This window comes from Cyprinodon tularosa, unplaced genomic scaffold, assembly GCF_016077235.1.
Source record: "Cyprinodon tularosa strain WSP-4 unplaced genomic scaffold, ASM1607723v1 ctg275, whole genome shotgun sequence".
Taxonomy (NCBI): domain Eukaryota; kingdom Metazoa; phylum Chordata; class Actinopteri; order Cyprinodontiformes; family Cyprinodontidae; genus Cyprinodon; species Cyprinodon tularosa.
In genome coordinates this window covers 385,654-398,288 of record NW_024038980.1, presented here as the reverse complement: position 1 = coordinate 398,288, position 12,635 = coordinate 385,654, and the positions used below count along the sequence as shown (strand labels likewise).

Here is a 12,635-nt window from a genome sequence, read left to right as displayed (position 1 = left end):
CAGAATGGAATGTGTTGAAGTAGCAGCTACAATGATTGGATGCTGGGGATGGAGGTAGAGTAGAGCATCTGTGTAAACTGTTTATCAGCTGGGGGTGTACAGAGCGTTAGAGTTAGATTTAATCACAGTCGTGAGTATTTAAATGTTTGATACTTATAATCGGATGTTTGTGAATTAAAGGCACGTTCTGTGGGTTTAAACTGCTGCCCTGTTTCTGCTACCTCAGCGGATTATCGACAGCTAAGCCTGTCAGTGTGACACTTTGAGTGAACAGCTGAACTTGGAAAGGCTTCACAGCCTGGAAACCAGCAGGAAGATGCAGGTGAGGGACTGTCTGATTTCTGCCCCCGGGAAAGCGATCCTCCACGGAGAACATGCTGTTGTTCACGGGAAGGTAATGTTAACACTCATTTAAATTTCTACCATAATAAAGGCCGCTAAGCTTTAAAGAAGGGACACCTTTTTAGCCTTGTGGTTTCTTGTTTATGCATTGAGTAAAATGGTTTTTAATGAAAATTGTCCTACACAATTTCAGTATGATTTTCAGCTATAGCCATCAGGACATTTGGCTTTTTCAAGCTGCAGTCTTTCAGGTGTTTTGTTGAAAAAATTAACAGAAACTTCTGCAAAAGTTGAACATTGAAATAATATAGGAGTGGAGCTTAGTTAGGTGGATGGCCCAACCCTGATGGGAAAATGTAATTTGGCAGTCTGTGTGATCACACCTAATAGTTATCATCGCTTTAAATCTTTCACATAGAGTAGGCCTACAAAATGACATCATTTAGTATATACTACAACGGAAATAACTTGTGCATTGTATGTCAATTACTAATTACTTTGCAATAACCTGTTTCTTTATATTTGATACCCAGTGCAATAGTTATATAGATAAATACCCATCTATATAAATACCCTGTGCAATAACCCTATATAATAATCCTGCTTAAAAAAAAAAAAAATAAATAAGCTGTTAAATATATATATATGGACCTGCTGTACATACTTTATATACCTCCATGCAGCTTTTCTTCCTATGGTACCTTCTTCTTTTTGACTATTTGAGCTGATGTAACAAGTAAATTTTTCCACTGTGAGATCAAAAAAGTCAATCAATCAATTTGCTGTGTAAAATGCAGGAAAAATGCCTTTGTTGATTTGTTTCTAGTCTTTGAAAAAAAAAAATCAATTGAATTCCAGTAAATATCTTGGATTTAAAACATCAGTAAATTGGGTTAGATTGTTCATATAACCATACTTAGGCAATGGGAAACATAAGGATTTTTACAAGAAGGTAAGTAAATAGGTATTAAATTTAGGTAAGAAGGGATGAAATGGTAATGGTAGAACCTAACAAAGAATTAATTGACATGTATTGTCATGTTGCAGGTGGCTCTTGCTGTAAGTTTAAACCTGAGAACATATTTGCAATTGAAGGCGAAAGATGATGGCAAAGTTTCCATTAAGCTGCCTAATATCGAGACCTTCGTCAGCTGGGAGCTCTCCGAACTAAAGCAGCTGATCCCCTGTTTTAGTGGTAAGAAATGATGCAGCACACTGACACATTATCAGACACTTTAGAGCAATTATTGCTTTCATAAACATACGGTGATTGTTCACAGTTTATTCCTTCATGGATATTTTAAGCCATATTTGGTTGTGAAAACATTATGCTAGTTACCAGCATTTTAAAGAAGAAATGTACTACTAAACATGATGTGTGTCTGTTTCCTACACCTCAGAGATTAAATAAATTCTTCTGTTTTTCAAAATATTCTTAACAGATAAAAAAGAAGAGGTACAACGTCTGGATCCTGAACTAGTGAAGAGACTGCGTGAATTTATGGGTGTGAACAATGGAAATTTGGACAGCAGTACTACAGCCACCTTAGCCTTCCTCTACATCTACCTATCACTTTTTGGATCAGGGTGAAGTATTTCCAGTGTGCTTCAGATAAATTCCACATTTTATGTAAATCTGGCCCATAAAATTCACCCTGTTCTTTTTCTACTTTAATTTATACCTGCCGTTGACAAGAAAGGCAGAGGCCACCAAGAAAGGCTGAGTTGCAGATGTCCATGCTCTGTATCCGCAGGGAAAATGTGATGATTTGAAGCTTTTATTATCTGCAAGTGTGAAATGTTCCAAGGACATCCACTTTTCTTAGCTCCCGATTGTGTCTTTTGTCAAAGGAAACATTTTATACAAGTTCACCGTCCTCCCTATTTGTTCTCTGTATTTATTTATAATAGTGAAGGAGGGTGGACAGAATGTTTGGCAGGAGGAGTATTTGGCAGCCGTAGAATCTGCAGCAATCATGCAAACAGATCCCTTTTTTTTTTTTTTTTTTTTAGAATTGCCTGGATATAGCACTTTCATATTAACCAGCTTCTGTAGCACTGACCTTTTGTGGCAAACACTCTTAATGGAAGCTGCTAAGGGCTGTCATCTGGATGTCTATCCAATCATTACTCTTCTTGATTGATGTTGAGCCCAGTGGTTTTCTAAGCAGGGTCCACCAGGGGGAGCAAGCGTAGTCTCAGAAAGTTAAGGTAAATTTTTGGAAAAACCCCACAAAAATAAAAAGATTTATATAGATTTTTAAATAATATTATTTTCTAATCCTTGTTATTAAATATATTCCTTAATAATACATCATAGCAGATAATAATTTTAGGGAATTTTAAATTAAACTTCAAACCCCTTCCTATTCCTAACTATGTATGAAAGAACTGGCTAATTGGGTAGTAAATACTTTTTCCCTTTTGAAATGATTTATTTGTTTGTGCCTAGTTTAACTTTATAAATACTAAAAGCAAAACTGCATCTTCACTTGGACATGTGTGGAGCTGGTAGACAAAACCAACCCTCTGTTTACAAAAACATTTGAAATGTTGAATTTTCTTTTATTCTGTCCTTATCTTAAAAACCCTGTTTAAAAGTTTGTTAAGTAGTGGGAATATAATACGGTATTGAATACATGCTAGTAATGTTCTTACGTTAAACAAATGTAATTGTTATTGAATAATGAAGAAAAGAAGCTAATATGGTTTAGGAGGCCATGGTATGGAAAATTTGGAAACTTCTGGTTTAGCGTGCTGAAGCCCACTGACTATGTAGAGGTTTATGAAACCAAGACAGGTTTTTCATGAGTAAAATCAGCTAAATTATAATTTATAAAGTATTGAAATATTTTACTCAGTAGTTAATCTTTATAATATATAAGGTTAACTTTAACAAGTGACAGAAATGCTAATCTTTTTCCCATATTATATTTCTGTTTCAGATCTAACACTTGTGCAGGTCTGCAGTTTTTCCCTCCTTACTCTCAAACGTTAATATGATAATGAATGTCCTTACTGATGTGGGCAGGTCAAATGGATGAATTAGAACCCTCTTCTTTAAGGTTAAGGTGCTAAAGAGAGACAGATTTGCAGACACTGCGGCCCCAGCTGCTGTGAGCGGGGAAGATGGTTGGGAACATAAGAACTGCAGGTTGTTGTAGGGTTTAATCGGCGCTGACACAGTGCTGCTGTGTCAGAGGGAGGTGAAGGATTTCTGACAAGATGGCTACTAATGAGAGTCAGACACTGGGCCACACTGCACATTTTAACAAGTCTGGATGAGTTTTCCCCTTGAGAGCAGAACAGGACAATTAGTTTAGAGTGTTTCTCCCTCTGCCTAAAAGCAACAACTCTGAAATAACAGAATTATTCCAATGCTTACTGCATTATCATTGTACCATTGAAATACAGTCTGACTGTTACTGATATTGTAACCTCTTTAACCTTTCCTTTTTGTTTTGTTTTCTTTGTTTTTTCAAATCTAGCCCTTCAATTATTATTTCCTGTTGTGTTTTTAGAGAGATGCCCAGTCTGACAGTGTCTGTGTGGTCAGAGCTGCCGACCGGAGCAGGGCTGGGCTCAAGTGCTGCATACTCTGTGTGTTTAGCTGCAGCTCTTCTCTGTGTGAGTGGAAAGATTCCCGCTCCTCTCAAAGATGGGGAGCAGACTGCCAGGTAAGAACGGGGTCTGGAGTTTTTCTATTTATTGAACAGTTCCTGTTTTTGTTTTTGTTTTTTTTTTTGTGTAACCATTGTAACTAGTTTGTGTAAGTTGTGCATGGGGTGTATACTGAAAGTAAGGCCTGGAAGGTTTGCCTTTAGTTGCTTCTTTAAGCAACTGTTTTGGAACTGAGGGAGCAGATGTTCCAGTTTTTACTTTGACTAATTTTGCTTTTACAAAGATCAAAACTTTCAGTAAACTTTGTTGCATTATGTTCAAATGAAACATTTTGACCAGTAATGGCACACCCAGGCATGAATGCTTCCCTTGTTCCCGTAAGCACTGTAGTTACAATCTGAACATTGCCTGTGTGTAAATGCAACACTGTTTAATGCCTCAGATATTTTCAAACTAGTTTTTTAAACTTAGTACATCAGCTTTGCAGAAAACAAACCGTGCATGAGTCGCTACACTGAAAAAAAATAATGCATCCGCTTTTGGCATTTACTTAATCATATTTAATTACTTTAACATAATTGTTTTATGTCCTACCCTGCTAATATGAAAGTATTGTGTTAAAGTTACTAAAGATAATTAAGTAAATTCCCAAAATGGTTCCATAATAGTTTTTTCAGTGTACTCATCACTTCCCGGTTTTGTTTAATAACATTTACATATCCTTGTATTTTTTTGGGAGAATATCTTAAAATCTGATCATCATCTTGTTAAACAGAAACACTAACTGAATCATGGAATAAGCAGGATTATTAAGGTCTGTTTGTTTCAGCAAATCATTTCCCCTTCACAGATTTAATCCTATTTTATCATATGTGCATGTTTTGTATCATCAGTGTTGGTTGTAGACCAAATCTAATATGGGTCCTTTTTTTATGGGGCCGCAGGGGAAAAAAAAGAAATAAAAAACAGGCCAATAATTCCTCGTTTGATCTATATTTCCGGCTCTGAAATCCTCAGATATATTAGATCAAAACTGTGATCCTGTCTCAATATGGCTAAAGCTCAAAGTTCCACACTTTCATCTGAAATAACTGCCTACAAATAATTAGCCAGCACGTATCATTATAAGGAATATATTTAGTTTTAAATCTTCAGTATAGGGCCCATAATGGGGGCCAGGGCCAGTTTTACAGGGGCACTGGCTCCCTTTTGGTCCCTCTCTAGAACCGTCCATGCTTATCATAAAGCAAGTTTCAATATCAAACATATAAAGAAAATCTGTTTTGCAAAGAGAAGTTCTGGAATTCCGTAAGACACTTTTTAAATAGTGATGGAATTAATTAAGAGCAAAGGAGCTACCCAAACCAACCTAACCCAAAGAAAACAATTAATTTCCACTCATACTGAATGACTTGTTTTGGGAACAAATAAATACTGACATCAAGCATTTGTGATGAATGGCAATGAGACTTTTCAAGAGCGTTTTACCAGCCTGTTGGATTACAAATTTACATAACGCAAAACAAATTCTGCTATAGAAGTTTCTCCTAGACAACAGGATTCATGGTTCCAAATAATTACAGCAAGTTTTCTTCATCCTAAAGCATCAAATTCGCTCCAGACCCTGAATCAAGCAGTAGTTTAATACCAGGTGACCAGTGGTGTTTGCCCCAAAAACTCTCCAATGGTGGCCATTTTGTCTGGTGTATTTCTTAATTTTTTAATAATGAACTCTGACCTTTTAGTTGTTGTAGTGGGTTCTTCTATGACCCCCTAGATGGGTGATCAATGTGCTCTTTAAGTTATTTTGGTAGGTCAGCAACTGCAGGAAAGGTTTGTTTCTTTATTGTTGGTTAATGTATTTGGTGCTCCATTAGCCGCAGCCAATGCTGCTTTTTCCAATTCTCCCTGGAGACAATTACAAGGAAATGCAATATAAAGTTATATAAAAATAAAACAATCATCACAATTCACAATATATTTAATTTTTGTTTTTATTTATTCATTTGACAGGGACGGTGTAAATTAAAAAGCATTTCTGCAAATGCACCATAATTAGCCAAAAGGCTATTTTTCATCTGTTGTACCTGGACAGATCTTAAAATTGTCTACCTAAAAAAAACACAACAGTAAGCATTCTACAATGAAAAATACAAATATAAAAAGAAATAAAAACAGCTATACCTCCTCAAAACTGATTTAAAAATACAGAATAAGTTTTGCTGGACTACAGAGGTTCATAAAATAGAATAAAAAATTTAAACTATGTATATATACATATTATACATACATATATACATACACACAGCAGAGACACAAGTGGCAGCATGGCTTGTTAATGAAAGACATTCAACTAATGCTGACATGACTGATGTGTTATGAGACAATTTTTTAGACGCTTTTTGAAAATAGTGTATGTTGTAAGTTCTCTGATGTTCTGAGGGACAGAGTTCCATTCCTGCGATGCTGAAACAGCAAAGGCTCTTTGACTAAAAGCACTTTTACGCAGAGGAGCAACAGTCTCCTCTAGCCGACCCTCATGTTACTGTTGGCGTGTTCCCGATTTTCACAAACTGACTGAGTGGAGGGGATGACAGACCATGGATTATTTTGTAAAACAGACAGAGGTTTTCATACTTGATGAAGTTTTCCTAGCTTAGAAGCTTATGTTTTAGTAAAATGTCACAATGGTGATATTTTTATGTTTTTTTTTTTTTTTTAATCCCAAATTTTTATTGTCTGTTTGTAAAGAGATTCTAAAGGTTTTAGTGAGGTTTTATTTGCCTGTGACCAGGTTGTAAGACAGTAGGTGATGTGTGCCAGAACCATACTGTACATGAAAATTTTTGCTGCCTGGAGTGACAAGTTTGACCTTATGAAATGGAAATTTGTAATATTATATTTGAAATTATATGTATACACATTTATATGTATATACATTTCAAATCTGCATACAACCAAAATGGTCGTTAATTTTCCCAACTCACAACAGTTGCATACGATTTTTATTTGCCATCATACATACAGGGAACAATTACATTTCACAGATCAATCATATCTGTTTAACCAGAAAGGAGCATGTTTACGTCAAATAGGAAGTTCAGCACTGTTCTGCATTTTCTTTATCTGCAAATTGATGTTTGCTTAAAAATAGCTTTCTAGCCTTATCCAAACTGATAGATATCAATGACCTTATTTCTTGTTGACAATCTTTTGGCCTACTTTGTGTTGCATGGTTAAGTCCTATTAAGTGAGTTCTTGATTCTACAGGTAAGGGAGTATTTCAGGCTTGATGTGGCTTTTGAAATTTAACCAAGCTGCTCAAAAACTATGATTGATTATAGTTATTTTCACATTGGGACTATATTTTAAATTCTTTATCCCACTAATAAATCAAACAGACATTTGAAAACTGCTTATTTGCAAGTACTTATTTGAGCTTAATCTGAAAGCTAATGTCTAACACATCCCATTGCAAGCAATGTTTCTGTAATTATTTGATTAAACACACAAATGTTAACCTGTGGATCTCTTGTTTAACTGTAGCCTGTGTTGTTGTGAACTGACTGCAGATGGTGTCAAGAGGATCTGGAGCTCATCAACAGTTGGGCCTTTCAAGGGGAGAAGATCATCCATGGAAATCCCTCAGGAGTAGACAACGCTGTAGGAACATGGGGTGAGACAAAAAAAGGGTCAAACCTAACATGTGACACTTCACATTACCCCTCCTCCCTTCTGTTCAATAGAAACACTATTAATATTTTACAACCACTTCACAGACCAGCATATAACCACCTGCTGATTTCTTTTTTTTTTTCATGTAGGTGGTATGCTGAGATTTCTAGCTGGAAAGATAATACCCCTGAGCAGGTACTGATACCGTGTTTATTGTTTTCTTTGATTAATAATCCTTTTGAAAATCATACATTTTTAGTTGCAGAAATCAAGCTTTGTCTGTAAACCTCCCCACCCCACCCCCATCCCCTCAGCAGCAGACGACTGAACACTGTGATTCTCTCTGATCTCTCTGACTGCCAGGGTGCCGCTCTTAAGAATCCTCCTCACCAACACCAAAGTACCACGGAGCACCAAGGTACTCGTTGCCAGGGTGAAGGACAAAATTAACAAGGTACTAAATGGTTTTTCCCTCCCCTGTGTGTTACTTGCCGACACTATAATTAATATAATAGGCAGTGCTTTTGCGTGGCCGATACTCCGGGGCATGGGGTTGAGTGCCTCCATAAAACATTAAAATTAAACTCTTAGCCAGCACCCCTGTGCGCCGTTGCCTTGGTGACACCAGCAGGTGTGCAGCTTTCCGCCCCGGACAGAGATTGGGCTTGCACGGTGTTGTGCCAATATTGGACACAATCAGAGGCTAATGTGCCAAATAGGCTGCCTGTGTGCTGTCATTGCCTTTGTATTTAATCATTTTAAACACATCAAAATGTTTCTTTTGAAAGAGCTTTTTTGCAAAAGGTATAATCTGTGTTGTTGGTCTTTTTTTTGGTTCTTCCTCTCCTGCAGTTTCCTTCTATCATGATTCCTGTACTGGATTCAGTTGATGCCATTTCTTGCACCTGTGAAAAAGTCCTAACAGAGATGACTTGTGAGCCTATCACAGGAGAGCACTATAATATTTTAGAGGTGCTTTTTCCTTTTTGCTAAAATGTTTTTATTCAGTCATCATTCAATTGCCTGTATTTTTTTCTAAGATTGTATAATTTCCATAGGAGCTGATTGACATCAACCAACATCATCTGAATGTGATGGGTGTAGGACATCCTTCTTTAGACATATTGTGCAAGGTTACAGCTGCCAGAGGGCTTCATAGCAAGCTTACAGGAGCAGGTGGAGGAGGCTGTGGCATTACGCTCCTGAGACCAGGTGATTTACCAAATAGTTTATTTATTTATTTATCTATCCATCCATATTCTGTCACCATTATCTGTCTGTCTGTCTGTCTGTCTGTCTGTCTGTCTGTCTGTCTGTCTGTCTGTCATAACAGCTCATTTTAGATGGTCCAAGTTTTTACAAAATTCACTTCTCAGTTGTCCACAAAGATATTGAAATATAAAGGAGTGAAAAATTAAAGTCTGCTCAAGAACGAAGATGAAAGTAGCCAAAGTGTTTTAACTCCCATTTCTGTTTATACGTTAGCTTACTTTACATGAAAGTCTCCATTTCGTTCTTTGCAATCCATCTAGTTTCTTGTGAATATTTAACCAAACTTTAATCTAGCAAATATTGTGCTTGTCATACAGTACCATTCTATAAGTTTGTCAAATGTTTGTTCTCTATAACAGCTTGTTATCTGGCCATAAAACATCACTCACTGCTGCATCCAATTAAATCAGTAAATAAGATGGAGGCATACGTTATTGATTTACTCAATCATTCCATCTAAAGAAATCACATTTTTTTTCAATGTATGGTTATAAAAGATAACTAATTTTCTGAAAAGCTTAATGCTAGAATATAATGCCCGCAATAGCTAATGTGGTCTGGCTGTTGACTCCCTGCAAAAGCTGTCATGGATGTGATCTGTCCTCATCCCTGGGAAAACTTGACCTACTCCACTTTGTTCTGTGCTTGCACTGTCATTTTTTTCTGGGTCAGCAGTAAGAGGCCGAACATCAATTCCATATACTGTTAGAAAAAAAAAAAAAAAAAAGAGGGTGATATAAAAGCTATTTTTTGTTAAATTATGTAGCTGCTTTAAAAACCAAATAAAAATTTTAGCCCTGGCTTTAGAATATGTCATTTTAATTATTTAGATTCAAACATAATACAGATCAAAATGATAATCAAGCCCTAGATTTGATTCTTCAAGTTTTGTTATTTTCTACTGATTCACAGCAACAAAAAAAGAAATTAAGATAAAAAAATGTTCAAGGTAACCAAGAAGGCTATTGCAAGACATTGGTGTCGTGCCTTTTGATATTGTAGATTTGAAAGTATGCTTGTAATTTTAGAAGTTGCAAAGTTTTCATTTTTCCAAATTTCCTGGTATTTTTTTAATTGAATTCCTTCTTACATTTTCTAAATAAACATTCTTTCTCCCCTTGGCTGCAAGATGAGCCCAAATCTTTATCGATTTACTTCAGTGCTAATATTACGGGAGGTTGTTTTTTTTCCCCCTAACACAACCATGCACAAAAAAAAATATGTCCATACTTTGGGTTTCTAAAGCCAGCCTTGAAATGTCCATGCTTTTTTCATCATCACTTTTATGCAGTCTGTTACCCCTTTACACCTCTTAATAATAAATTCAGTTTGATTGTTTTAAATGACCGAAAACTCCTGATTTTGAATGGTATACTTTCCTCAAATGCTCCCCCAGATTCTTCTCTCAGAAATAAGAAATATAAAGACAATTCACAATGAGAAGTATTATTGAGAGCAGAGTGTGAGTGTGAACTCTTACATATGTGTTCTCATTCAGGTAATATACCCAACCAATCAGAACGAGTGTTTAGTCTTTGTTTATGCCTGCAGCGTGTGGAATTTTAATAAGTTCTAAATGTCCTAAATACATTACCAAATAGTTTTTCTTCTCATTCTTTTGTTTTGAATTGCAGCTATTTTAAACCCTCTGTTATCTGCCTGCTCTGAGGCTCGTTATAATAAAGCTCCAGGAAAAATGTGTTCATTTTATTTGATCTCTACCTCTAAAAGCTAAGGATGCAATCTAATATTTTTAAAATATTAAGTTGTTTTTTTTAATGTGTTTTTACAAGCTTTTCCACTGGTCTTCACCTGTGGTTTAATATATATTTTCATGAAGTTCTCAGTGTCTTCCTTGATCTGCACACTCCAAGTTAGAATTAAATATTTTCATATTTTCCACTTGAGGTATGTCAGCAATTCCTCCAGGATCTTGGCTTCTTTTGGAATCGTTTGATCTATTGTTGTTTCATACTTCTTGAGGTCTTTGTTTGAACACAAATAAGCTTAGATTATTTTTTTTACAACCAACCTTTGGTTCGACCTGCTGTGTTCCTTGGTCTTCATGCTGTTCTTTCACTGATGTTTTCCATAAAACCTCACGCTCTCACAGACTCATCTCAGTCTGACTTTTCTTGTTTATTGAAATCTGTATGTTTGATATTTTTTTGTAGAGACTGATTTAGTGACTGTCCAGGGTACGGTGAAGGACCTGAGAGACTGCGGCTTTGACTGCTGGGAAACAAGTATTGGTGGACCAGGTGTGCAGCAGCACTTCCCCTTCTCTGTTAAAGAGGAAATTCTGGAGGTTTTAAATCGGTATTGAGGCCTACTGGTTGCTGAGAACAAAGATTGATTCATACACTGTTGGACTTTTATTTGATGCCTGAAAAGCTGTGATATACTGAACTAATTATGTTGCTTGAGATTACCCAAGTAAAGAAAACAAAAACATTGTTTACAATCAATTGTATTGACTGAATTTTAATTGTTTTTTAAGTTTATTATTATTTTTTTAACTTTGCAAAATCATATGTAGAACTGTAGCCTAACACTAGAGGGCAGCAGAGTGGTAGAAATGTTTTTTTTTTTTATAAATCAGGAAAAGGAATCTGAAACTAATATTTAGATAGATTAGTTTAATATTAAATTGGGAATTCTGAATTTAAAAAAAATCTGCTTTAATGACCTTGATTTTTTATTTTCTGTGAAAGCTACAAGAATGTTTGTAAATCCAAACAAGGCATTTATTCAGATAATTGATGCATGGAAGAATAAATATAAACAACTTGTCCAAAAAATATAGTTGTATTTATGTTCGGTTTTATTTTCAAGTAAAACCTGCAGATACCAACTCTTTTGGCTGTTTTATCTTTTCAGTTAAAGACTAACAGGTTGTGTTGTTTTGCTAATGAAGGTTGGAGAAAGGAGGACAGCAGGCGTGCGGGGCCTCTCTGGAGGATGTGGATTAGCATCACTGTGCTGTGAATAAACAACAAACAGCGTCCCTCTGAGTTACACATTTGTGCTGACAGACACACTACAGCTTTTCCAAATTCTCCTCCACTTAATCGTTCATCCTCCTAAGCATTGCAAAATATGCTGCAAATGGCGCAGATGCAGAGGACTGATCTGTCTGGAACACCCCCTGATTTAGGGAAAAGGTCATTGTGGGAATTGGATGAGGTTGTTTACCATTTCAGATTTTGCGTTTTTTATTTTCTAAATGTGAAGACTGAAGAGTCCAAATCTGACATGGTATGTGAATAAACTGAGTTTGTCACAAAAACGCACCCAGACACCCACCCCTTGTCTGCTTCTGCCCCCTCTGTCCCCTTGAATTGTGTCATCTTTATGTCAGGGCTGCTCCCCTCTCTGCTTGCTGCACAGTTGCCCCCAACCCCTGCTGGAATTTAATTACCACTACATTTTTTTTCAATTGAAATGGCATTGAGGAGGGCGGTAAGGTAGAATGGGGGGGTGGACAAAAGGGGACACAATGAAGTCAGTTTTATTTGAAGCCCTTTTTATAGTTTCTGTCTTTTTCTGTCAGTCCTTTTACCCGACTGAGGCACAGATGGTATTTTTTTTCATGTATCAGTGTCAGTGCCGGCTTCTTTCTGCTCTGATGAATAGAATCTAAGGAGGGCCCGGGATTATTTCAGATAACCGAGGGGGTGAGAAAAGGGGGTCAAGGATAAGAAGTCAGAATGCCAGATTTTCAG

At 36.4% G+C, this 12,635-nt stretch overlaps 1 protein-coding gene across 1 annotated transcript; it reads left to right on the top strand.

Annotated features, from left to right (window-relative positions):
* Positions 1-13: 13 nt before the first annotated feature.
* mvk (mevalonate kinase) lies at positions 14-12,108 on the top strand. The gene is made up of 11 exons (XM_038290000.1): positions 14-130; positions 227-394; positions 1,390-1,537; positions 1,785-1,929; positions 3,864-4,019; positions 7,536-7,639; positions 7,788-7,833; positions 8,002-8,092; positions 8,491-8,610; positions 8,697-8,850; positions 11,085-12,108. The coding sequence occupies exons 2-11, from the start codon at positions 317-319 to the stop codon at positions 11,234-11,236; spliced, it is 1,194 nt and encodes a 397-aa protein (XP_038145928.1). The 5' UTR covers positions 14-130; positions 227-316; the 3' UTR covers positions 11,237-12,108.
* Positions 12,109-12,635: the final 527 nt, after the last annotated feature.